The 27,541-nt window shown below is 46.4% G+C and overlaps 1 protein-coding gene across 4 annotated transcripts in view; it reads right to left on the reverse strand.

Moving 5' to 3' along the window:
* Positions 1-26,852, reverse strand: part of PCNT (pericentrin) — a 240,105-nt gene extending 213,253 nt beyond the window's left edge. For all 4 annotated transcript variants that reach the window (XM_077830537.1, XM_077830538.1, XM_077830536.1 and 1 more), the window contains exons 1-2: positions 26,707-26,852; positions 1,318-1,524 (exon numbers count right to left, since the gene is read on the reverse strand). In XM_077830537.1, coding sequence (XP_077686663.1) covers positions 1,318-1,524; positions 26,707-26,754 — 255 coding nt within the window. In that variant the 5' untranslated portion in view covers positions 26,755-26,852. The remainder of the gene's footprint in view (positions 1-1,317; positions 1,525-26,706) is intronic.
* Positions 26,853-27,541: the final 689 nt, after the last annotated feature.

Genomic DNA, 27,541 nt, shown 5'->3' on the forward strand with positions numbered 1-27,541 from the left:
ATCATGATCTCCTTAAGGTTTGTAAAAGGTGACCCAGATAGTTCCCTGAGAACTGAGTGAGAATCTGAAGTCTGTGGCGCCGATTTCTTTGGATGCCAAATCCCTGGTACCAAGTATTTTGATGTATGGGGGTGTTTCTGATCTCCAGTACCAGTATGGCACCCAAAGTAAAATAAGTGCAGAAGAAGCTGTCTGGACTGGTATCAATTCAACAGCCAGCATTATTGAATGTGGCCTCCATGCCACCAGAGTACTTTGGTGCTTGCTTCTCAGGCTTCTTATGCAGTACCAGGGACTCAGACATGCTACTGGTACTGAATTTTCTCCCTCAGGCAACAGGGGTCTCCGACTATTCCACTAAAAGAAAAGGAGTACTTGTGGCACCTTAGAGACTAACCAATTTATTTGAGCATGAGCTTTCGTGAGCTACAGCTCATTAGCTCACGAAAGCTCATGCTCAAATAAATTGGTTAGTCTCTAAGGTGCCACAAGTACTCCTTTTCTTTTTGCGAATACAGACTAACACGGCTGTTACTCTGAAGACTATTCCACTGGGACCTTCTTCTGATGTGGCAAGTTCTTGTCAGATTTAGGAGGCCTCTTTGCACCTTGATGGCTATGAGGGATTTCTCTTACCTCCAGAGCACTCAAGGCATGGCTCGAGCAGGAAAGGGCTGTGGTCCCCACTCTCAGAATCTCTAAGTTAGAAGCTGCTCTCATGGATTTCTCCATGAGGAAAATCTTGAGCCCGGACTCTAGATTTGTGTGTGGTTTTTTTAATACCTTACAAATAGCACACTTAGAAGTTACATGGCTCTCCCTGAAACAACATAAGCACTCACGTCCCTCTTCCAACAGAATAATTCTTCCACACAACGGACAAGCTGTGATGCCCGGTGAGGATGGGAGACGCAAACGGCCGAAGTCCAGTATAACTACTTACTTCCTACAAAACTAATTTTTTCGTAAGCCAATGCGTAACAAAACAAGACTAATAAATCTAAGACTAACCATTACAAAATTATGTAAGTAAGAAGTAAGGACATTAAGAGCTTTCAACTCTCTGTCAGGGCAGAGAGCAGGAACTGGCTGGTGGCCAAGATCGGTCCGCATTTTATTTTCTTGGGTGAGGGAAGTGCAAGAGCATATAGGGTGCATGTCCAAGCCCTAGTGGACACTGCTAAAGAAAAGCTTTCCAAACTTCTGTATAGAGGGCACAGACAGACCATGCATGGCATCCACATACATGAGAGCTCAAAGAAGAGTCTGTTAGTTGCAGACAGATTTGGATGAAACATGGTGAGCAATAAGACTTACCTTTCTCTCAGATCTTGTCTCTGCCTCTTCAGTCTTACTCTCTACACTTATATTAAGTTCTGTAAGAACATCAGAATCCTGGGCCACTATCATGCACTCTTCCTTTGGAATGTCTTGCGTGTGGTCAGACGAGCCCTTCCTCTTCGCCGCCTTTTTCTGCGACTGCGTGTTGTCACCTTTTGTTTTTCGCTGTCTGAAGTGAGCAAGCTGTGCAGGAAAGATTGAAAGAGATAAAGGGAGAGGTAAGTGAGGAAAAGATAACAAGACCATAAGATTAACACACTCATGGATAACAAAGAATCTCGTGATCTGACAAAACATGCACGTTCACAGAGAACCTGCTTTATCTTCCTACTTACTGCACATTCAGTTTCTACCTAGGCAGCAGCATAATTCACAAAAACACAACAGTTAGACTCATTTCAAGAAAAGAATCAAATTTTTACTAATACTTTCCTAACTTATATTTGTCATGTTGAAATAATCCAAAGTTACAGCCAGATAAATTAGTAAGAGACTAAGTGTTGTCCATATACTAGAACCAATAAAAATGAGACAGTCTTGAAGTCTCTCTGAGAGTCCTACAGAAAGCAGCATAGCCTCTTAGAAAAATATCTTAAAATATCTTAGCCACAGCAAACATAAAGACTAGAATTGACAAAGGTGAGTCTTCTTGCCCTTCCCCTCCCAACAAGAGAATATATAGCAAAAGTTCCCAGACAGAAAGCAGACTGAGGTACATAAATAGAAATTTAATTAAGCCAAGTCATTTTAATTTCTTCTGTTGAAAAATCAGATGCTCTACTTTATCAAACTAACACGCCCCAATGAAGCCCTAGGGATTTCCAAATAATGTCACCCATCAAAATCTACTACCCATCTTTCCTCAGTAACTTAAACATCTTAAAGAGGATTAGAGTATTTTAAACTCTAGCACTGTATGTAGGCAGCAATTCCAACCAACATCTCACTCACAGCATAAGACCAGACATTCTTCTAATAGGGAAAACCCTTCACCAAGGTTACAGCCATAGGTTATCAACCATATAGGTAAAATACCTTTATTAGTAGCTAAAAGATCTATTCAAAATCATAACAGAATGTAGAAATCTGAGAATGTAGAACTACTACATGCTAACTATACCAAAATCAATATCTGAAATAGTTTGTTTTTGTTGTGGTAAACTCTACTGAAAGAAGCAAGATTGCACTTTTCATTTCACTTGTTTTGGAAAGTGTACTTTCTGAAATGAACTAATTCCTTATTTTTCATATCTACAGCAACTTGTGTAATGATAGATTACCTAACAGCAGCTGTGCAATTGCATACCTGTTCTATACTAGACAATTTGTTTAAAGTGCTTAAGACTATGTCCCTTTGCTAAAGAAGGAATGCCAAACACCTCCCTACTCTTGAAGTGTTTATGCAGGCCACTTGATATGTTAAGAGCACTTATGAGGATCGATGCTGCTGCGATCGATGCAGCAGGAGTCGATTTAGTGGGTTTAGTGAAGACCTGCTAAATCGACCGCAGAGTCCTCTCCGCTTGACTCTGGTACTCCACTAGAACGAGAGGAGTAAGGTAAGTTGATGGGAGAGCGTCTCCCATCGACGCAGCATGGTGTAGACACTGCAGTAAGTCAATCTCAGCTACGTCCACTCCAGCTACAGTATCGTAGCTGGAGTGGTATAACTTAGTTGACTTAGCCCAGTAGTGTAGACAAGGTCTGGGATGCAAACACCATTCTTCACAATGTAGTGTTCACAACAGACCCTAATGATGCTGCATTGCATGCCAGCAATAGCTACTGCATTGCTGATTAATTCATCAGTCAGAATGGGGAAGGGGACAGAGGGAAGCTCACAGAGTAAAACAGTAATGGAACTAGGGGTTGCTGCAAGGAGAGGGAAAGGCAAAGAAAGAGGAGAGAGAAACAGGAGGATCAGAAAAGAGAACCAAAAGGCACAAAGAGCGGTAGTTTTAAAGGTCAGAAAACGATCTCATAAAGTGAGGTTAAATAAGACAATAAATAATAAAAGATTAGCCACCGCACAAAGATAATATTTGACTCCTGATCTTTGTGCAAATCTCACATTTACATCAGTGGGAGAGCCACATGCACTGCTCATTATAAAAACTGTAACGTGGTCCACTGGTTTGAACATATTTTATTAAAAAGATACCACACAAACACCAGTGGCTATACTTGAGCTCCAAGTGACTACATTAGGGACAGGAAAAGAGGTCTACACAATAGAGCCTACGAATGCACAGCTATGTCAGCATGGCCCCATAGTGAAGATGCAGCATAGACCAACCGGAGTTTTTCTACCAGTGTAGGAACATCACCTCCTGAATGACATTAGCTATGCCGATGGAAGCACTCTGTCAGCATAGTCGTGCCTACTCTGGGAGTTTTGTCAGCATAACTATATTGCTCGTGGTGTTTTTTTCATGCTCCTGACTGACATAGCTTTGCTAATGTAAGTTTTAAGTGTAGACCAAGCCTGGTATTTGTTGGGTGCAGGTTTTATGGACTCTGAAAGGCCCTCATAATCTGTTGGGTCTTCGAGCGTCTGAAGCTTTGTTTGGTTTTGACTATAATGGAGGAGAATAGAGAGAAGGCATTCTGAGAGAGAAAGATGGAACTTTAGGTTAGTGATGACAGACTCCTAGTGACTGAGGGGGAATTGTCCTGGATTCCGAATGGTTAAAAGTAGTGAGGGTTGCTGAGGGGAAGCATGGAATGCAGTCTGTGTAGAATTTATTTTTGTGTACCTTGTGGCATAAAATAATTACACGTAAAAAACTTACTTCTGTTAATATTCACAATACTTTAAACACATTACCCAAGACTGACACTGCACCCCGTATTCTTCATAAAACTACTATGATAGGATTATGGCATAACTATGATGTATTTTATGCAAGATAGGTCATGTAAGCTATCATTGGAAAGGTTATGATGTACTGACTATGATTATCCTATTTGTATCCATGTATCATTTTTGTATCTGAAATCAGGAATATTGTCTATGTATCTGTTACAAATGTGTTTACACATGGAGAATGCCCACTAGGCAGAATGCACTCAGTCTAGATGGCTGGCTGGGAAGGGCCTATTCAGGTTAAAGGGCCATTAGGAGAAAACAACAGGCCTTAGAAGAAGCTTCTCTCTCACTTGAGGGGCAGGGCGGACCCTTCCTAAGGACTCTACAAACTGCCTCTGACTCATGCCTGCTATGACACTACAGCCACATGTGACCAGGTCACCTGGCACTGGACACCATGTTGGGATACCAGTGTTTTTCCACTGACTGGCATGGGAACCAAGTTTTGAAACAAAGGGTTCCTACTATATGCAAAAGCTATACAAGGCAGGGGACTGACCTCATCGGGGTTCTTCACTGACTCCCTGCCCAAAGAGACTCCTGGAAACACCTAAGGAACAAAGACTGAACTGGGTGTAAGTGCTGAAGGGATTTTTAGGCATAAAAGGGTGCAAGACCCAGGCTGAAGGGGTTTTTAGCCTGTGAATGAAACACCTAGGGATTCCAAGCTGTAAGTTAGTGCAGCTTGCCCCTTAAGAGCCTCAGTCTGCTTGCATCATCATTTAGGGGGAGAATTTGCTATTTATATCCGATCTGTGTAGTATATTAAGCTTAGTTTGTGTGTTTGTTTATTTGCTAGGTAATCTGTTTTGATCTGTTTGCTATCCCTTATAATCACTTAAAATCTATCTTTTGTAGTTAATAAACTTGATTTTGCTTTGCCTAAAACCAGTGTGTGGGGAAATCAACTCAGGACAGAAAGCTGTTGTATATTTCCTCTCCACATTGAGGGAGGGAGCGAATTTCATGAGCTTACACTGTACAGTTCTCTCTGCAGTGCAAGATGGTATAATTCTGGGTTTACACTCCAGAGAGGAGGTGCATGCCTTAGGAACTGGGAGGTGCCCTTGCTGTGCCTCCCCATGCAGAGCTGATCACAGTATCTGTATGTAACTGCAGCTGGATGTGTCCCTACCTGTATGTGTGCTGGTAAAGAGCAGGCTGGAGCCTGGGAAAGGGCTTGGCAGGCTGGTCACAGCAGTACAGTGTAAAGGGAGCCCAGTCTGGTGTCTCGCGGGGCTCAGTGGTACCCCAGTTCCAGGTGGCACCCAGGGGGAACCCGTCACAAAGACATTCACATCTCTGAAGACACATCGGCAGTTCTAGTGTATTGCACTCTTCACTTTACAGAGGAGATGGAAAACAAGTTCCCAGAATCATCCAAGACCATGTCGTCATCATGTTGGTGCAAATGAAAATTAAAAGCTCCCACTTACACAATTTGAAAAAAAAATATACAGTTACATAAATGGAAAGACATGACATTTGAAAGCTGATCGCAGATTTACATGTCTAAAGTATTATTAGTAACAAAAGAACTAAAAATTATTTCTTCAAAAAGTATTTTCAAGCTTGAAAGCTTGAAGCTGAAGGCTTTTTAAAGTAAGCTAACTCTTTTTATTCGTAGATAGAGAAGATTTGGACTGCCAGTACAAAAAAATATTCAAGGAAGGGCACCAAAGCTCATGCTGTTGTACCACCATTGTTTTTCTAAGTAAAAAAGACACCACATATTGGATGTAGATCCGAAAGTGTAAAGAATTATACTTTGTTACAGGGAAAAAATGGTATGCTAAAAACACTGCTGGTTTAGGACCACACTGCTGGATGATATGGAGTTAATCTCTAATTTTAAAAAGGGATGTTGTTAAAGTATAATGTTTCAAATTTGGATTAAATGAAAAACTGCACATTCACAATACTTTACAGCTAGTTATCCACTGGATCTGTTGAGTTTTTCAAAAAGTAGGGATGCCATGGATTTGAAATTAGTTAACCTTCTGGTTAGAGCTACTAAAACAAACTCAAGGTATTTGCTGTTTTGACAAATGCATGTGTATACATAACACTTTCCCCCTATTTTGTTGTGCATGTTTGAAATTTAGCATTCTTATAGACATAGCTGCAATTTACCAAACTAAAACAAGTATCAGAGGGGCAGCCGTGTTAGTCTGGATCTGCAAAAGCGGCAAAGAGTCCTGTGGCACCTTACAGACTAACAGACAGACATATTGGAACATAAGCTTTCGTGGGCGAATACCCACTTCTTGCTTGCATATTTATACCTGCCTCTGAAAATTTCCACTACATGCATCCGATGAAGTGGGTATTCACCCAGAAAAGCTTATGCTCTCATATGTCTGTTAATCTGCCACAGGACTCTCTGCCGCTCAAATTGAAACAATTTACCAAGATTTGTGGTTGATTCTCCATCACTGGCAATTTTTAAACCAAGATAGGATGTTCTAGTTCAAACAAGACTTATTTTGTGAAAGTTCTATGGCCGATGTTAAACAGGAGGTCAGTCTAAATACTCAACTGTCCTTTCTGGCCTTGGGATACACGAATCATTGATGTGAGTTTTGGGGGTGAGATGAAGGCTGGCAACAGTTGGTTTTACTAATGGTTTAACAGATTGTAGAAACTGAACAAATTAGATTTTGGTTCTAGTTTTGGCAAGTTTTTTGACTCCAGGATGAATAATTTGTGTCAGCAAGGATTAATTCAATGGAAATGCAAGATACGTGTCGACATATAGTTGCACATTTATTTTAGTGGATGGTGAGATCTTATATCAAATCCAACTAGTTAGGAAAACTTAACACTTTTAATAGAATGATTCCATGATTATAAATTATACCACAATTTAAAAAGTGAGTATTTTCTAATTTTCTAATAATATGAAGAATGTATAGATCATAAAATCGTGGTAATAAAGCACTTGTTACATTAACAGCAATTCTCCACTGCATTCTCCTATGTGTTTCCTGTCTGGGAAATGAGTTACACACAAGATCTCAACAACCAATGATGCATTTTCCTTAATTGCTTACTTACCAATTGTAAGCTAGAATATAAACTATTCTATTTATTTTACTTTTCTTTTCTTTAAATGGCCTCTCCAGGTAAATAATGGCTCCTGGAATTGATGAGCTACAAAGCCTTTAATAGAATGCATCCAATGAAGTGAGCTGTAGCTCACGAAAGATTATGCTCAAATAAATTTGTTAGTCTCTAAGTCGCCACAAGTACTCCTTTTCTTTTTGCGAATACAGACTAACACAGCTGCTACTCTGAAACCTTTAACAGCTAGGTTACCACTCACCATACAATACAGGTCAACACGGACAGCCACTTGATGTCTGATTTCTGACCTGTGTGAAATGAACTTTTAGCTTCCCTATTTTCATGGACAGGATTGCAAATGACAAATTATTGTCAGTACTTGCATTGTTGAGAATCTCAAAAGAGAGCCAAGAATTGAATGGTCTGTGGAGTCTCACTTTCGCTGCTAGGGGATGTGGATTTAAGCATATTACCCCACCAACGTGGAATAGAAGTCTTTGCTGTGCAAACCAATAGATTTCACTTTCTGTTGCTGTCAGATATAGCATTACAGTTCATTTAAAGAAGCTGAAAGCACTTTGATAAATTGATTAAAAGGTGGTCTGATTTCATGGTACAGTAATTTTTGCAACGGCCCCTGTATCCTTTGCTGAAATATCACATGTAAACTTCCTACCAGAATACACCTCAAAGTATCACAGTAGATACTGCCAGATGGCCAACAGCACAGGAAGCAGGCCTATGCTTCCCTCTCTAGTCCATGAGTGAAAATACCAGTGTCACAAGACTGAACTGAAACCACTGGCGTTTATGCTCTATAGAGTGCTACCCAAAGATCCTTAACTTAGGGCACATCTACACTTGCAAACTTACAGCGCCAGCAGTTACAGTGCCGCTCAGAGAGCGCCGAAGGAAAACCGCTGTTGTGTGTTCACACTGACAGCTGCCTGCACAATAGGGTGCTCACACTTGCAGCGCTATTCGCAGCCGTGCATTCTGGGCAGCTATCCCACAGAGCACCTCTTTCGCTTTTGCCACTAAGACTTGTGGGAAGGCGGAAGGGGTCACGGGACATCCTGGGTCCTGTCCCAATGCCCCATGATGCATTGCTTCACTTCCCAGCAATCCCTGTGCTTCCGTCCACATTTGGTGCCATCTTTCAACAGTTTGTGTACTGTGCACCCTGCCCTGCCTCTTTCTGGGTGCAGGAATGGATCCCGAGCTGTTACCAGAACGTTGCTCATGCTGATAACACATCACGAGTGGCAATGGAGTTACTCCTTAAACTACAAAGGCAAGAGGAGTGTGACATAGTTCTCGCCACACATACTAGCTACGATACGAGATTGCTTGTGGCATTCACGGAGATGCTGACCACAGTGGAACGCTGCTTTTGGCTTGGGAAACAAGCACTGAGTGAGGGGATAACATCGTGATGCACGTCTGGGAAGACGAACAGTGGCTGCAGAACTTTCGCATGAGAAAAGCCACATTCATGGGACTGTGTGATGAGCTCACCCCAGCCCTACGGAGCAAGGACACGAGAATGAGAGCTGCCCTCTTGCTGGAGAAGCACATGGCGATTGCACTGTGGAAGCTGGCTACTCCAGACTGCTACCAATCTGTTGCTAACCAGTTTGGAGTGGGAAAGTCGACCATTGGAGTCGTGTTGATGGAAGTGTGCAGGGCCATTAATCACATCCTGCTCCAAAAGACAGTGACTCTGGGCAACGTGCGTGACATTGTGGATGGCTTTGCACAAATGGGCTCCCCTAACTGCGGAGGGGCGACAGATGGCACACACATTCCAATTCTGGCACCAGACAACCTAGCCACCGAGTACATTAATCGCAAGAGGTATTTCTCAATGGTTCTCCAGGCACTTGTGGATCACCGTGGGCGTTTCACAGACATTAATGCAGGCTGGTCTGGAAAGGTGCAGGATGCATGCATCTTTCGGAACACTGGCCTGTTCAAGGAGCTGCAAACAGGGACTTTCTTCCTGGACCAGAAGATCACCGTAGGGGAAGTCGAAATGCCCACTGTGATTCTGGGAGACCCCACCTACCCCTTAATGTCATGGCTCATGAAGCCATACATGGGGCAACTTGACAGCAGCAAGGAGCGGTTCAACAACAGACTGAGCCAGTGCAGAATGACTGTGGAGTGTGCATTCGGACATTTAAAAGCCCGCTGGTGATGCCTGTATGGGAAGCTGGACATGGCCAAAGTCACATGGCCAAAGTCAATACTCCTATGCCTATAGCCGCATGCTGTACGCTCCATAGCATTTGTGAAGGGAAGGGTGAAAGCTTCACTCAGGGCTGGACCGCAGAGGCTCAGCGCCTGAAGGCTGAGTTTGAACAGCCAGAGACCACAGCTATTAGAGGGGCACAGCACGGGGCCACAAGGATCAGGGATGCTTTGGGCAGTAATCTGAAGCTGAAAGCCACTAATATTTGTTGCTATGCTCGGGATTGCAGTGCTTGTAATGCTAAGAGGTGGATGGCTCACATGATGCAAGAAGGGGCCTTAACATAATTGTATGTTGCTTTGCAGTGCTCTTTTTGCTTTCACGTAATAGAAAAAAAGATTGCTTTCAAACAAACAATTCTTTTATTGAAAGACAACAACCAGAGAAGAGTCAAATGGGAAAAAAAAAATTCATCAGCAGGGAGGAGGATGGGGGAAGGGAAGGTCTCAAGTGGAGGTGGGGTCCCGGGATGGCTACAGATTTGTGTATGCCCAGGGATCATACCCAACCTTCTCCTTTGGAGTACGATGCAGCAGGTTCTGTACTTCAGCAGGGCCAAACTGCAGAGGGATGGGTGTTGAGTGCAGTTCATAGTGGGAGTCCACACTGCTGGACTGTGAGGAGGGAGGAGTGGAATGCTGCGGGTAGAGAGTGGAGCCAGGAGGTTGATAGGAGTGTGTAGGCAGTGTGGGGGGGCAAAGGGGGGGGGCACGGGACAGAGTTTTGTGACAGCAGCTGCAGGGGAGGGCGGGCACAGAGCTGCTCGGTTTGAAGAGCTAGTATCGGCTGAAGCGTGTCTGCTAGGCGCTCCATAACTGTTCAGAGCCACTCCATGGCTTCTTTCTGGTGTGCCGCATTCTCTTTTCAGTCCTTTTTCTCGCTGTCCCACCACTCCTTCAATTCCTTTTTCTCAGCGGCGGAGTGCATCATAACTTCATGCATAAAGTCCTCCTTAGTTCTTCTTGGACACTTCCTAATACTTCACAACCATTCTACCACCGATAAAGAGGGAAGCTCCCAAGGTCATCTCTGTGAAGTTTAAATGCAGCATTCTGCAGAAACAATATTGTTTGCAATATAGACAACACTGTTTCAGTGCTTTAAAACACAGCCAGTACTCTCACACCTGTCACTAACTGGCTGACCCCAGGTAAGCACACAAGCCACAAGACCTCCAAAATGGCGAGTAGGGGCAGGGTAAATCACTGGACCCTGCTATACACTGGGCACATGCCTCTTGGGAACTTGGGGAGAGTTAGCACTGTAGGGTGGGCCTGATAATCATTCTTGTCCCCACACTTTCCAGAGGAGGTGAACATTATGGAAGATATCTCGCTGCTGAGGGTGAGCAGGGAATCAAGGGAGGGTCTTCTCCAAGCCTGCGGCTTCCACCCTGGCCCCTATGCAGCTAGCCTCTGTGCAGCAATGGTGTTCCCCCATCCCACCCCACCCATAACGGCACAGTGGCGCAGGAAATTTATGGTTAATGGGGCAAGAAACAAAGCAGCTCTGTCAAGGAACCTGTGGCAGTGGATTGCCCAGTATCTCCACAAGAGTTTCCTGGAGATCTCTGAGGGAGATTTCCGTGAAGTGAGGGAGTGTATCAACAGCCTGTTCTGCTGCTCAAACTAGGCATGCGGTGGGAGACAAGCCTGCTTTCTGCAACCCTCCTACCCCCAACATCTCACATCAGCAATTCCCAAACTCAGATCCACTTACCAGAGGCCTCCTCTCCTGTCTGTGCTTCGGCAAGATCCAACCGCTGTGACTGGCTAGGCTCCTCCAGGGTAGAAAAGAGCTCCTGACTGCATGCATCTCTGGCCTCCAAGTCATACTCTGCCTCTGGGTTCCCCTCCCTCCTTCATCCAAGATTGCCTCCTCCCGGCTCAGTGCACTCTCAACTGGCACGCAAGCCAATGAAGTATCCACAGGGGACTTTGCAGTGGAGGTGGGCTCACCACCGAGTATCGCTTCCAGCTCTTTGTAGAACCGGCAGCTGGTGGGTGCAGCACCGGAGTGGCAGTTTGCCTCCCATGCCTTGCGGTAGGCGTTCCGCAGCTCCTTCCCTTTGACCCCGCACGGCCGTGTGTCCCGGTCATGGCCTTTTTCTGTCATGCATCTAGAAATCTGTCTGTAGGTATCATCATTCCAACGGCTGGAGCGCAGCTGGGACTGCACAGCCTCCTCTCCCCAAATCCCGATGAGGTCCAGCAGCTTGGCATTGCTCCAAGCAGGGGACCGCTTGGTGCGTGGAGCAGGCGTGGCCACATGGAAAGATGCGCTGAGACCACTGCACGTACCACTGAGCAAACAGGAAGGGGACTTTCAAATTTGCACAGGAATGTCCGGGGTGGTGCTGACAGTGGGTCACCTGAGAGCAGGGCAGTCGAGTTCAAACCGATGGGCAGAGAGGTAAGAACAGAGATTGTGGGACACCTCCTGGAGGCCAATCGCAGCAGTGTCATCACCCCGGCGACTACACTGGCACCAGAGTGCTGTAAGCCCCAGCACAGAAAGCTCTACGCCCCTCCTCGGGGTGGTTATCTTTAGAGCGCTGCATCTGCACAGTTTCTGCGCACTCGGTTCCTTGGCCGTATGTGCACCTCGGGAGCTACAGCGCTCACAGCTGCTTTACTGCACGCAAACTTGCCAGGGTACACAGGGCCTTAAAGTGCAAATAAAACAAATTAGCTTAGTTCTTGTTTTTTCAGTTACTAACTGGATTAAATTTGCTGGTAGAAACATAAGAACGTAGCCAAGGTGCTGCATGCTCTGCAGCAAGCTGAAAATTCTGTTACAAGGACCCTTGATTCTAGGACACTCTGGTGAAAATTCTCAAAGTTCAGTGGCAGTTTTAGATACATTTTAATAATGAGTTTTCTAAATCCACTATGCAAATGAATAATTCAATCACAACAGTAGTTCCTGTATTTGATATTAAATTTGTTTGTTTTATATTCTCCACGCACTTTCAATGCCAAATGTTGTCATCTTGAATTTTCAAAAGTTAACTAAGGGTATGTCTACACTGGAAACTTCAAAGCACTGCTGCAAGAACGCTCCTGCATCAGCGCTTTGAAGTGCGACTGTGGTTGCGTGCGAGCGCTGGGGATTAGCTCCGAGTGCTGGGAGCATGGCTCCCAGAGCTCAGAGCCTATCTACACTAGTGCTTTAAAGCGTTCAGACTTGCTGTGCTCACACCCCGAGCCAGCAAGTTAGAGCGCTATAAAATGTAACCTAATTAAGACAAATGGGGCAGTTCACACCTCTGAGGTGGTCTGCAAACTATTGGCCAGGTCTACATTCAAAAGTTAAGCCAACCCAGCTATTTCTCTCAGAACTGTGAAAAAGCCAGACCCCTGAGCCCTGTAGTTAGGCCAACCTAACCGCCATTGTAGACAGCCCTACATAGACGGAAGAATTCTTCCATCGACATAGCTACTGCTTCTCAGGCAGGTGGAGTCACCACAGCAATGGGAGAATCCCTTCCGTCGCTGTAGTGAATGGCTATGCTGAAGAACTACAGTGGCACTGCTGTAGCATTGTTAGGGTAGGCTAGCCCACAAGAAAGTCTGGTCCACACAAAACATTAGTCAACACAGCTCCATCAGTCAGCAATGTGAAAAATCTACACCACTGACCAATGTAGCTAAGCTGACCTAACTCCCAATATAGATGCAGCTACATAACGGAAAAAAATGCTTCTGTCGACGTACCTACGGTTGCTCGGGGAGGTAGTAGTCTTACACTAATGGAAAACACCTTCCATTTCTGCAGGCTGGATCTACACTACAAAGTTATGCCAGCATACCTACAGCAATGTACCTATGCATCCGATGAAGTGAGCTGTAGCTCAGGAAAGCTTATGCTCAGATAAATTTGTTAGTCTCTAAGGTGCCACAAGTCCTCCTTTTCTCTATGCCAGTATGGTTTCTGTAGTGTACAAATACACAAAGAAAATGATGCACCAGTTTACATCCATTTCAAGGTTACCTTTGTATCCAGGAGGGCTAGAAATATAATTTTTTAAGAACAATGCAGTTTGCAGAACTCTACAGCAAGTAGTGTATTCCTCAGCAAATGCTGCTACCATGGAACCACTGAATACACAGGACCTTTGTTATAGCAGACTTTCCCTTTTCACTTGTTTAAGCTTCTTATTTGATGCTTCTTTCTAGAGATCTGTGATACTGCTGAATCTTTCCATCACACTAAACAGACAATATTTATCAAAGTATTAACTGTGGGTGTTTTCAAAATTAAAAGTATTCTGCAGTTATATAAAAATAGTATAGCAATACATTTCAAGTAACTGTGGTATTACTCTTGGAATCCAAGGATCTGGTGAGGACTAAAATTACTTGCAATACAAGTACTGTATGTTGGTATATTTTAATGCTGTAAGATTATTTTAATTCTTGAGTCCAGGAGCCTGAATTGCTTGTTTGTTACATTCCCTGCAATGCCTGGGGAAATCCTTGAGTGTTTGGGAGATGCTTTTAGAGAAGTTTAAAACCAGGTTACAGCTGGTTGCTCTTCACTCAGCCACAAGAACAGGATGCTAAAGTTATAAGATATACATGCTGGAATACAAATCTAATCAAATGGCTGCCTTTCTATTAAAAAAGCAGGAAAACCTCTAGACCAGCGGTGGGCAAACTTTTTGGCCTAGGGGCCACATCTAGGTATAGAAATTGTATGGCAGGCCATGAATGCTCACGAAATTGGGGGTTGGGGTGCGGGAGGGGATGAGGGCTCTGGGGTGGGGCCAGAAATGAGGAGTTATAGGTGTGGGAGGGGGCTCCGGACTGGGGCAGGGGCTTAGGATGGGGGGGGTGCTCTGGGCTGAGACCCAGGGGTTCGGAGAGCGGGACAGGGATCAGGGCTGGGGAAGAGGGTTGGGGTGTGGGGGAGGGCTTGGGGGTGCAGGTTCCAGGCAGCACTTACCATAATCAGTGGTATGTCCCCCCCTCCTGCTCCTACATGGAGGTACAGCCAAGCAGCTCTGCCCCATTTGCAGGCACCGCCCCTGCAGCTCCCGGAAGCAGCGGCATGCCCCCCTCCCGCCCCCAGTCTCCAGCTCCAAAGCGGAGGCGCAGCACTAAGCAGCTCTGTGTCAGGTTCCCAACCAATGGGAGTTGCAGGGGGCAACGCTTGGGGTGGGTGCTGCATGCCGAGCCCCCTGGCTGCCCCTACACATAGGAGCCAGAGGGGGCACATGCCGCTACTTCCGGGAGCCACATGGGAAGCCTGCAACCCCGCTCCCTGGCTGGAGTATGAAGCAGGGCAAGCCCCTGACCCCACTCCCCAGCAGGAGGTTGAGGGCCAGATTAAAAGGTCCAACGGGCCGGTCATGGCCCGTTGGCCATAGTGTGCCCACCACCCCTGCTCTAGATCATAGAATCATAGAATATCAGGGTTGGAAGGGACCTCAGGGGGTCATCTAGTCCAACCCCCTGCTCAAAGCAGGACCAATCCCCAATTAAATCATCCCAGCCAGGGCTTTGTCAAGCCTGACCTTAAAAACTTCTAAGGAAGGAGATTCCACCACCTCCCTAGGTAACGCATTCCAGTGTTTCACCACCCTCCTTGTGAAGAAGTTTTTCCTAATATCCAACCTAAACCTCCCCCACTGCAACTTGAGACCATTACTCCTTGTCCTGTCCTCTTCTACCACTGAGAATAGTCTAGAACCATCCTCTCTGGAACCACCTCTCAGGTAGTTGAAAGCAGCTATCAAATCCCCCCTCATTCTTCTCTTCTGCAGACTAAACAATCCCAGTTCCCTCAGCCTCTCCTCATAACTCATGTGTTCCAGTCCCCTAATCATTTTTGTTGCCCTTCGCTGGACTCTCTCCAATTTGTCCACATCCTTCTTGTAGTGTGGGGCCCAAAACTGGACACAGTACTCCAGATGAGGACTCACCAATGTCGAATAGAGGAGAACGATCACGTCCCTCCATCTGCTCGCTATGCCCCTACTTATACATCCCAAAATGCCATTGGCCTTCTTGGCAACAAGGGCACACTGCTGACTCATATCCAGCTTCTCATCTCATCAAGACTTCCTTGAATTGATAACCTTCCATCATTCTGTCAGGACGATGGCATTTCATCTTTACCCAGAGTCCTCTCCCCCCCAACACCAGTAGAACCCCTGTGATCTGCAGGAAACCACAACCCTGCACCCCTCTGGAAGCTCACTCCTTTTCCCCAGTAGCATGGCTCAATCCTACCTAGTACTCTCCTCTTTCTAGAGTGGGATGTAGGTGGAGCAAAAGTGGGGAGTATATGCAGAGAAGCTAATATAGCCTGGCATTGCATGAACTTTTTGCAACCATCTTCTGTGGATATGTAGGAATGACACTGCAACCATCCCTGTCTACTGCAACTTCACCCCCTCCTCCTATGCAGAAAACAAACTTTGCAGAGAGCCTCTCTGTGTCTACTGGGGGCAGATAGACTCCAATGAGGTCATTAGGTATGGGCAGCATACTTCCTTTCCCAGAGCTGGGGATTTAGCTTGAGTGCCACCTGTCCCAAAGTGGAGAGGAAAAAGCCTACCTTTTTCCATCATTTCAGGTCTACATGCAGACTAGGGATTGGAGGTTGCAAGCCTTACCACATTGATGTGCACCTTTGAGTGCTTATCCTCACTGCAAAGCTAACTCAAGTTCCATGCACACACAAAAACCTTGAAATCAAGCATGATGGTGGTTTTAATTCAAGTTGGCTGGCCAACCAGAGGGTAGATACTAAAGATCAAGTTAGCACAACTCACCAGCTGCTAGAACCACCATTCTGTGCAGCTCAAGTATTATTTTGCAGCGTGGCTGCTTTTATGTGAAAGGAGTTAACTCAAGTGCAGGCAACTCTAGTTAACTATGCAGTGAAGAGGAGACCAAGAAGTTTTGCATGCCTCTCTCCCCTCACTTTTCTGGACAGACAGCTTTCCAGACTTACACTTGGAATACAACCAGTTTTGTATGAATTGGGTAAAGGAGCCTGCTCTGCACTCTGAAAAGCCATTCTATCCTGTGAAGACTATGAAAAGAGTTACCTTCAGGAAAGACTCTTTAGATAGCCTACAAATATAATTGTAGTTAAAAAGCAGCAAGCAGTACTGACCTGCATAAAATAGATTTAGAGGTTGAGCAGAGTCTACCAATACAAAATGGAAGCTGACTAGACTTTTCACAAATTCTGTGACTTTTTGCTTCGGAACACTGATTGGTGTCTTCAGTGACGAAAGTACTATACTTGAGACTTTCCGATACACAGTAGAATGGTCCCACCCCCGGACTGACAGCCTCTGTGCTGTTGCAGAGGATGAAAGTCTCAGGGAAGGAGGACATCCAACTGGAGCAGAGGGAAACGATCCAATAGTTGGTACCCTCCTTCCAGATAATGTTGTGGTATCCTCTCGCACTGAGGATACCTCTCCGGAGGAGGGAACTCCACTTATTAGGAAGAGACCGGTATTAGTAATGGACAATTCAATCATTAAAAACATAGATAGCTAGGTTTGCGATGACCAGGAGAACCGCATGATGCCTTGCCTGCCTGGTGCGAAGATTGCGGATCTCTCGAGACATCTAGACAGACTTATGCAAAGTGCTGTGGAAGAGCTGGTGGTCATGGTACATGTAGGTACGAGTGACATAGGGAAGGATAGGAGAGAGGTCCTAGAGGTCAAATTTAGGCTGCTAGATAAGAGATTGAAGTCCATGACCTCCATGGTAGCATTCTCTGAAATGCTTCCAGTTCCACGCGCAGAGACATTTGAACAGGCAGAACCATAGGGTCTCAATGTGTGGATGAGACGATGGTGTAGGGAGGAAGGGTTTAGATTTATTAGGAACTGGGGAAACTTTTGGGAAAGGGGCAGCCTATAAAGGAAGGATGGGCTCCACCTAAACCAAAATGGAACCAGATTGCTGGCACTTTAAATTAAAAAGTTGTTGAGCAGTTTTTAAACTAAGTGCTGGTGGAGAGCTGACAGGTGCAGAGCAGCACATGGTTCGGACAGAGACATCCCTTAGGGGAGGATCTGTTAATGGAGATTCTCTATGTCCTACTAATGGGAAGAGGATGGAAGATGATACAGGTAGGATCTGATGAGAAACAGTCAAATGATAAAAAGTCACATTCAATTACATTATGTAATGCCAGACAGCTAAAAGGTGACAAGGTTTTAAAGTGTATGTACCAATGCTAGGAGTCTAAATAATAAGATGTGTGAACTTGAGTGCTTCGTATTAAACAAGGATATTGATATAATAGGCATCACAGAAACTTGGTGGAATGAGGATAATCAATGGGACACAGTAACATAAGGGTACAAAATATATCAGAGGACAGAACAGGTCATGCTGGTGGGGGAGTGGCACTATATGTGAAAGAAAGCATAGAATCAAATGAAGTAAAAATGTTAAATGAACCAAACTGTACCACAGAATCTCTAATAATAAGAATATAGAAGTAGGGATATAGAATATAATAATAAGAATATAGAATATAGGGATATATTACCGACCACCTGACCAGGATGGTGATATTGACTGGGAAATGCTCAGGGAGATGAGAGAGGCTATTAAAATAAAAAAGGGGGATTTCAACTATCCCCATATTGACTGGGTACATGTCACCTCAGGACGGGATGAAGAGATAAAGTTTCCTGACACCTTAAATGACTGCTTCTTGGAGCAGCTAGTCCTGTAACCCACAAGACGAGAGGCAATTCTTGATTTAGTCCTAAATGGAACACAGCTTCTGGTCCAAGAGGTGAAAATAGCTGGACCCCTTGGCAATAGTAACCATAATAATATTAAAATTAACATCCCTGTGGTGGGGAAAACAACACAGCAGCTCAATGTAGCATTTCATTTCAGAAAGGGGGACTACACAAAAATGAAGAGTTAGTGAAACAGAAATTAAAAGGTTACAGCACCAAAAGTGAACTCCCTACAAGCTGAGTGGAAACTTTTTAAAGACACCATAATAGAGGCTCAACTTAAATGTTTACCCCAAATTAAAAAACATAGTAAGAGAACCAAAACAGTGGAAGCATGGCTAAACAAAGTAAAAGAAGCAGTGAGACACAAAAAGGCATCCTTTAAAAAGTGAAAGTTAAATCCTAGGGAGGAAAATAGAAAGGAGCATAAACTCTGGCAAATGAAGTGTGAAAATATAATTAGGAAGGCCAAAAAAGAATCTGAAGAACAGCTAGCCATAGACTCAAAAGGTAATAGCAAAAAAATGTACATCAGAAGCAGGAAGCCTGCTAAACAACCAGTGGGGCCCCTGGATGAGGGAGATTCCCAATCCTGAGCCATTCTTTTTAGGTGACAAATCTGAGAAACTGTCCCAGATTGAGTTGCCATTTAGAGGAGGTTTTGGACCAAATTGATAAACAAAACAGTCATAAGTCACCAGGACCAGATGGTATTCACCCAAGAGTTCTGAAGAAACTCAAATATGAAACTGCCGAACAATTAACAGTAGTCTGTAACCTATCATTTCAATCAGCTTCTGTACCAAATGACTGGAGGATAGCTAATGTGATGCCAATTTTTTTAAAGGGCTCCAGAGCAGCGTTCTAATTTTTCCCACCCATGTACGGAACCAATTTTGTTACATGCACCAATATGGAGGAGATGCGTGACACATCACCTTCATAGAATATTAGGGTTGGAAGAGACCTCAAGAGGTCAATCCCCTGCTCAAAGCAGGACCAACACCAATTAAATCATTCCAGCCAAGGCTTTGTCAAGCCAGGCCTTAAAAAGCTCTAAGGATGGAGATTCCACCACCTCTCTACAAATTCATGCAGTGGTAGCGCGGTCTCTGGGGAGGGGCCGGGGATGAGGGGCTCAGGGCCAGGGCAGAGGGTTCAGTGAAGGGGGTGAGGGCTCCAGCTGGGGGTGCAGGGATGGGGGACTCAGGGCAGGGGCAGAAGGTTGGGGGGCAGAGGTGTGAGGGCTCCATCTGGGGGTGCGGGCTCTGGAGTGGGGCCAGGGATAAGGAGTTTGCAGTGCAGGAGAGTATTCCGGGGCTACAGCGGGCAGAAAGGACTCCCCCAGCTCTCTCTCTTCACAACAGCACCTGGGCTGTGGGGGAGAGGCGCCACTCCACACCACAGCAGCTCCGTGGCCGTGCCACCCCACCCCAGCCACAGCAGGGCTGGGAACCCCGGCCACCGCAGGTCTGGACCGCGGCAAGGCTGGGTGCCCCAGCAGGGCCAGGCTAGGTTGAGGCTGGGGGAGGGGCACCCCTGGCCTGGCCCCGTGCAAGTTCCCTGAGTGCCTGCACAGTGCTAAATAGGCTCCTGCGCGGCCATGTGGCTTATAGGGAACCTAATTTCAGAGGTAATTCCGGCAACTACAGGCTGGTAAACCTGACTTCAGCACAGGGCAAACTGGTTGAAACTATAATAAAGAACAAAATTGTCAGACACATAGATTAACACAATTTGTTGGAGAAGAGTCAACATGGTTTTTGTAAAGGAAAATCATGCATCACTAATCTACTAGAATTCTTTGAGGGGGGTCAACAAGCATGTGGACAAGAGTGATCCAGTGGATATAATGTACTTAGATCTTCAGAAAGCCTTTGACAAGGTCCTTCACCAGTGGCTCTTAAGCAAAGTAAGCTGTCATGGGATAAGAGGGAAGGTTCTCTCTCATGGATTGGTAACTGGTTAAAAGATAGGAAACAGACAGTATGAATAAATGGTCAGTTTTCAGAATGGAGAGAGGTAAACAGTGCTGTCCCCCAAGGGTCCGTACTGGGACCAGTGCTGTTCAACACATTCATAAATAATCTGGAAAAAGGCATACTCAGAGACATGGCAAAATTTGCAGATGATACAAAAATACTCAAGATAGTTAAGTCCAATGCTGACTCCAAAGAGTGACCAAGGTATCTCACAAAACTGGGTGTCTGGGCAACAAAATGCAGATGAAATTCAACGTTGATATAAATGCAAAGTAATGCACATTGGAAAATATAATCCCAACTATACATATAAAATAATGGGGTCTAACTTAGCTGTTACCACTCAAGAAAGATCTTGGAGTCATTGTGGATAGTTCTCTGAAAATATTCACTCAATGTGCAGCGGCAGTCAAAAAAGTGAACAGAATGTTGGGCATCATTAAGAAAGGGATAGATAATAAGACTGAAAATATCATATTGCCTCCATATAAATCCATGGTACGCCCACACCTTGAATACTGCATGCAAATGTGGTCGCCCCGTCTCAAAAAAAGATATATTGGAATTGGAAAAGGTTCAGAAAAGGGGAACAAAGATTATTAGGGGTATGGAACGGCTTCCGTATGAGGAGAGATTAATAAGACTGGGACTATTCAGCTTGGAAAAGGAATGACTAATGGGGGGAATATGATAAAGGTCTATGAAATCACGACTGGTGTGGAGAAAGTAGATAAGGAAGTGTTATTCACTCCTTCTCATAACACAAGAACTAGGGGTCATCAAATGAAATTAATAGGCAGCAGGTTTAAAGCAAACAAAAGGAAGTTTTTATTTTTTCACACAACGCACAGTCAACCTGTGCAACTCTTTGCCAGGGGATATTGTGAAGGCCATGACTATGACAGGGTTCAAAAAAGAACTAGATACATTCATGGAGGATAGGTCCATCAATGGCTATTAGCCAGGATGGGCAGGGATGGTATTCCTAGCCTTTGCTTGCCAGAAGCTGGGAATGAGCAACAGGAAATGGATCACTTGATGATTACCTGTTCTGTTTATTCCCTCTGGGGCACCTGGCATTGGCCAGTGTCAGCAGACAGGATACTGGGCTAGATGAATCTTTGGTCTGACCCAGTTTGTCTGTTCTTGTTATATTCTTAATTTCTTTGTAAGTTACACTGCCCTAATAATTCAGCTATGAATGAATCCCACCATATTAGTTTCTCAGACTGCTCAACAAGAGATAGATAGATGGATCAAGTGTAACTACTCTTGAACTCAGACAATTCCTTCTTTGGTTCTGATTTCACTTCCATTTAATAATGACAGTACCTTGGATATTTTCTTGAGAATTTTTAGGATCTATTGTGGCGATGGCTAGATACAGATAAGCTGCCCAAGATATGTTTATAAAAACAAGCATAAAGGCCTGATAAAAAGGAGGATATTTCACAAGTACTGTATTGACATTCCTTACTGTTGGTATTTTAAAATCACTTTCTCTGATACTGGCATTAGTTGATGCAAAGTAGATTTTTTCCTCACCTCATTCTATAGTAAATTGGAAATCCACAAGATGACAACCAAAAAACATAATGGAATACTTCTGGTCCTTTTTACATCTACAGGGAGTAGAGTAACTTGTCACATAATTTTATTGCAAATCTCATAATAGTTGGCATTTTCCATGACATGCCAGCTGCTGGTGTAATGTGACTATGTGAGAACCTCATCTCTCTCACTTTTTTTTTTAAGTTTCTACCCCACATGGACGCAGAGAAAAGTTTGAAAATATGAACCCTAAAAGGCACGAACACCAGAAGGCAAATAAATAACACAGAAATTTATTTTTTAAATCTCACAATTTTTAAACCAATCTCATGACTTCAGGAAAGGCAGGTAGGGCTGACTCAACATTTTTGAATGTTCAGGGTTGGCAGTATTGCTCTTCTTCTAACCATGGTTTGAACCATACAAGTTGTTCCACCTTGTCAGACTCCCATGCAGAGTCCCATTGATGTTAATGGGATTCTACAGTGGTCTTTTCACACAGAACTTTCAGGATTAAGCCCCACATTTGATCCACAGAACTGCTTCCAGAAACCTAGTTAATGTTTCTTTTAGATTCAGAACAGGCAACATCAGGATATTAAGCTTCCTCAGAATGAGAGTGCTAAGACAGCGGAAGGGTGACAAATATTAAACAAAATATTTCACCTGAGTAATTAGAGGTGTAACAGTAGCTCTGATTTTTACCTACCTTTGAATTTTTATGTAGTGTAATGTAACTAATTAGCCTACAAAAGCTAAACATTTAATATTGAACTAAAGAACTCTTAGGGCATGGCTACACTTGCAGATGTAGAGCGCTGTGAGTTAACCATCCTTCGGAGAGCGCAGTAGGAAAAGTGCTGCAGTCTGTCCACACTGACAGCTTCAAGCGCACTGGCATGACCACATCACTTACAGCAGCATTCGGAGCGGTGCATTGTGGGCAGCTATCCCAGCATGCAAGTGATTGCAACATGCTTTTCAAATGGGGGGGCAGGCAGCGGAGCGTGACAGGGAGAGTGTTGGGGGGGGAGGGCGGGAGAGATTGGGTTTTGTGGGGCTGAGACCATGTCAGCATGCTGTCTTGTAAGTTCAGAGAGCAGCAGACTCCCCTCTTCCCCCTCCCCCGCCTCTCTCTCTCACACAACATTCCACAGGAATGACTTGCTTTGTCTAGGAGCAGATAAGCAGCCAGCTGTCAGAAACAGAGCTTTCAAAAGGCATATCCGCATTCCTGCAGCAATTCAAAAACAAGAGTGGCCGCTTGACTTAAGGGGATTATGGGACGTTTCCAGAGGCTGATCAGAGCGCAGTAATGCAATACCTCGTTCACACTGGCACCACGGCACTCCAGCAGGGGCGCAGCAAACGTTATTCCACTCGCCGAGGTGGAGTACCAGCAGCGCTGTAGCCACGGAGTCAGAGAGCTCTTAGTGCCTTGCCAGTGTGGACGGGTGGTGAGCTAGTGTGCCTGGGGCTCCTTTACTGCGCTGTAACTCGCAAGTGTAGCCAAGTCCTAAGATGCAACACTGGCACAGCATGCAGCTTTAAATATAACATAAGCCCCCACTGATTTGGAGATGGCAAAGTGACAGCTGTCCAACAGGTGGGAACAGTTTGCTTCTTACACTAGAATACCACATTTTTCTTACTATAGCCATATACTGTACTAATAGGGGACTTAATACAAGGAAAGTTTTAACAAAATCCTGCTCACACATCGTGTACTACTTTGTCCTGTATAATGCAGCCAAGAGAAACATACAAGAGCGTTAGGTCAAGTCATAGGTCAGAACTACATGTAAGTAGTGGTAAAAAGATAAAATTGATATTTAAGTGATTTTTTTTCTACATTTTATCCACAGTGCTTCAAAAGAATCTACTTTTATTTCCCACAATGTATATGATGGAATTGTTCAGGTGTGATGACTATCATTTTTACTCTGAGGTAAAAAAGTCATTAAATATAAACTCCTTTTGTCAAAATGCCTCCTTCGGAAAGAATAACTCTGGGTAGCTTGAAAGCTAGTCCTTTCACCAACAGACATTTGTCCAATAAAATATATTACCTCACCCACCATGTCTCTCCGATTCTGAAATACAAGTAAGAACTCTCAAATTAGCATTTCATATTCTCACTGGCTAAAGAGCTACAGCCGCTGATACTAAATTTGATGTAGTGTGATTTCGTAACTTAAGACCAGTCTGAAGTTACGCAGCAGATGGATAGCCAACCCACAACTAGATTCCCAGTCTACTGTCCTACGTGCTGGATCACAGTGGCTTCCGTTACCATTTCAACCAGTGGTGAGCTGGATCGCACCAGTTCGCTAGGGACAACCCTTTCTAAAAGGGCTTCTAAATTTAACAACCAGCCAAATGTGGCGCTTTAGGTGCCAACTCCATGGGTGCTCCAGGGCTGGAGCACCCACGGTGAAAATTTGGTGGGTGCAGAGCAGCCACCGGCAGCTCCCCGCCCCACACCCAGCCCCAGCTCACCTCCGCTCCGCCTCCACCTCCTCCCCTGAACATGCCGCCCCGCTCTGCTTCTCCGCCCCACCGGCTTCCCGCGAATCAGCTGTTCACGCAGGAAGCCTGGGAGGGCTGAGAACCAAGCGGCGGCTTCGCGCTCAGGCCCAGGGAGCTGGAGCGGAGGTGAGCTGGGGTGAGGGGGCACGAGGAGGGCTGCCCGCGCTGCAGCAGGTAACCCGGGGACCGCAGGGGAACCGCTCCCCACCCCAGCTCATCTCCGCCTCCCTGGGCCTGAGTGAGAAGCCACCGCTTGCTTCTCAGCCCTCCCAGGCTTCCTGCATGAACAGCTGATTCGCGGGAAGCCCAGGGGGCGGAGAAGCAGAGCAAAGCGGCACATTCAGGGGAGGAGGTGGAGCAGAGGTGAGCTGGGGCCAGGCGCGGAGCGGGGAGCTGCCAGTGGGTGCTCTGCACCCATCAAATTTTCCCCGGGGTTCTCCAGCCCCAGAGCACCCACGGAGTCGGTGCCTGAGGCGCCACTTTTGATGTGATCAGTGGGGGGAGTGGCTGCTCCCCTTATTCCCCCACTAGCTACGCTACCCCGCCCCTAGAAGCCAGAGTGGGCACCCACTAAGGTGGCCCACGAGACCCTCCTGCCCAGTTCTGGGGGCAGTCAGGGGACAGGGGAGGGGGATGGATGGGGCAGGGGTCCCGGGGGGCAGGCCATGACCCCCTAGTGGGGTGAGCGGGGAACGGTTAAGATTTTGGCAGCTCATCACTGATTTCAGCATCATATTTCTCTACTTGGAGACCAAAGACAGTCCACAAAAACAAAAGAAACCTTGGACATAAATGATATAGTGACTGGTCATATCAACATTTATGAAAATGATCAGGTTTTATCAATGTAAAGCACATGTGATTTTTTTTTTCCAAATAGTGCTATTTGTTTGTTAGGTATCACCAAAGTGCTCAGCACTGTACAAGACAAAGACAACAGTAACTGCAGTGAGAAGCTTACATTCTCGGGCCCTGATGCTGTACGTTTCTAAACACATGGGAGGTTCCATTGACCATAACAATACTAACCTTGTACATATGAGTAAACGTTTTTTTCATTCCACTCTTAGTACAGAATAAATCTGTTTCCCACTACCTATAATTATAATCTCAAGTATCAATATACTTCCAAGTAAATGAAGTGTGAGTATTAAAAAAGAATCATCCTTACTCTGACCCTGACATGCCTCTAGAGTTTATCAGTTATTTAAGCAGCAGAAAATGTAACTCATATTTTGGGTTCATACCACTATTCTGAACTCTGATCCCCTTGACCCCTGAGAACCCTCCAAAGCCACCAAATTAAGACTCTCACTTCTCTGGTTACACAGCTTCTGAAACCATTATTTTCTTACACTGAAGCCATTTAGAACCTGCATTTAAGATTAAAATGTTAAAACAAAGCAGCAATTTTTAAGTGAGCCAAATGAAAAAACAGATGGCGTTGGTAACAAAATTCCCAACCTTGAGTGTAACTTTTATATTGATTTCCAAGGTAGATTGTTTCCCCAATATCCCTGCATTAGGCAGGACATTCAGCAAGACAAGCATTTCAGCTACTCCCAGCTGGAATTCAGGAGAACTGTCACTGACTATATATAAAATTAACCATTTTGATGTAGTTGCACTTAAGTACATACGCAAGATGTGCACACACGCAACATTAATTGATTTAATTAATCACTGGTGCAACTCACAAAATATCCACTGCATACTCTCTTCAGTTTTCACCCACTTATCCTCAGTTTGCTCTTTATAGGAAACTGAACGGCCATCAGAATCCAGGGCCAATCAATCCATAAACAAACACCACATTTTCACTTACATGGATTTTGGTGTCTTAGATCCCCAAACTTCAGTGGTGCAGGACTTCGCCCCAACAAGGGAGATTTCTGCACAGAGCTCATTGCAGGACTGGCTCTTGACTACAAGTTTCTCGGGGCAACAGCCTTGTTTTTGCGTTTGTGAAGCAGGGTGCACACTAAGGAGACCAGCCACAGGAGACCCTCACCGCGCGCCGCTAAGGGCCCCAGCGGTTGGCCGGGAGCGCGAAGCCTCAGGTCAGGGCTGCGACCCTGCCACAGAACCGACCTTAAACAACACACAGCCCCATCCGGGGGTCTCAGCCCGCCGCGGTGCTGTCATGGGGACTCTCCCCCCCACAGCTCACCGGGGGGGGGGGGCTGAAGCACCGGAAAGGAGCCCAGGTCCCCCGCCCCCCAGGCTGGGGGGGGGGAACAGGAGTCCAGCCGCTCATCGACCCACCTTGACCCACTCTCCCCCCGCGGGAAAAGAGCCCGGCAGCCGGCCCCCAGGGGCGGGGAAGGAGCCCGGCAGTCCCAGCCCCCCAGGAGAGGGGGAAGGGGAGCGCCATCATCACCTTGGCTCTACCGGCCTCCAGCTTCCTCCGCCTCTCCTCCGCGTCCATGGCCGGGGCCGGGCCGGGGGCGCGAGCCCGACGAACGGGGCAGGCTCCCGGCGGGGGGCTGGGGGAGGGGAACGGGCTCCGAGGCGCCTCACGGCCGCCAGCGGACTCACAATGGCGCCCGCCGAGCCCACGCTCAGGGAAGGGCCGCGCTGGGACCGGGGCCCCGCCCCCCGCTCCGCCCCAGGCCAGGCAGGGCGCCCCGCGTGGGGCTCGGCCCGGCGAGGGCCCTGCCGCGGGGAGCCTGGCCGCTCCCGAGGGGCTCCTGCCGCGCGGCCGACTCCGCCCAGCGGCCACCCACCGGCCAGCGGGGGGATGGGTCTGGGCCGGGCCCGGGCGGTTGGGGAGGGTCCGGGGGGGGGGGGGGCAGGGCAGTGGGCGGGGCTGGGCTGTGGGCGGGGAAGCCCCGGGGCAGTGGGAGGGGCTGGGGGCGGGGCAGGGGGCGGGGCACTGTGCCCAGTCGCACGAGCGGACGGTTGGGATTGACCGCGGGGGCTGGCGTTCTCCTCCCTCTGCAGCTCCCGCCCCCGCCAACGGAAGCGCGGAGGAAGAAGCTCCTCCCCACCGCGGAGCTACGGCTGCCTGGATGGTCAGTTCAAAAGGATGCGGGGCTAGGGCCCGCCCCCACAGGGGAGCTAGCCAATCGCCAGTGGGCGGCCTCAGCCCCGGGAAAACCGAGCCGGCCAGTCAGGAGCTGCGATAGTGGAGGTGGGGGGGGGGGGTCTCCGCCCCCAGGCCCAGGGCGTGAGGCGCTTCCCGCTGGTTCCTCCCTGTGGGGGCGGGGCAGGGA

Source organism: Eretmochelys imbricata, chromosome 11 (assembly GCF_965152235.1).
Source record: "Eretmochelys imbricata isolate rEreImb1 chromosome 11, rEreImb1.hap1, whole genome shotgun sequence".
NCBI lineage: Eukaryota > Metazoa > Chordata > Testudines > Cheloniidae > Eretmochelys > Eretmochelys imbricata.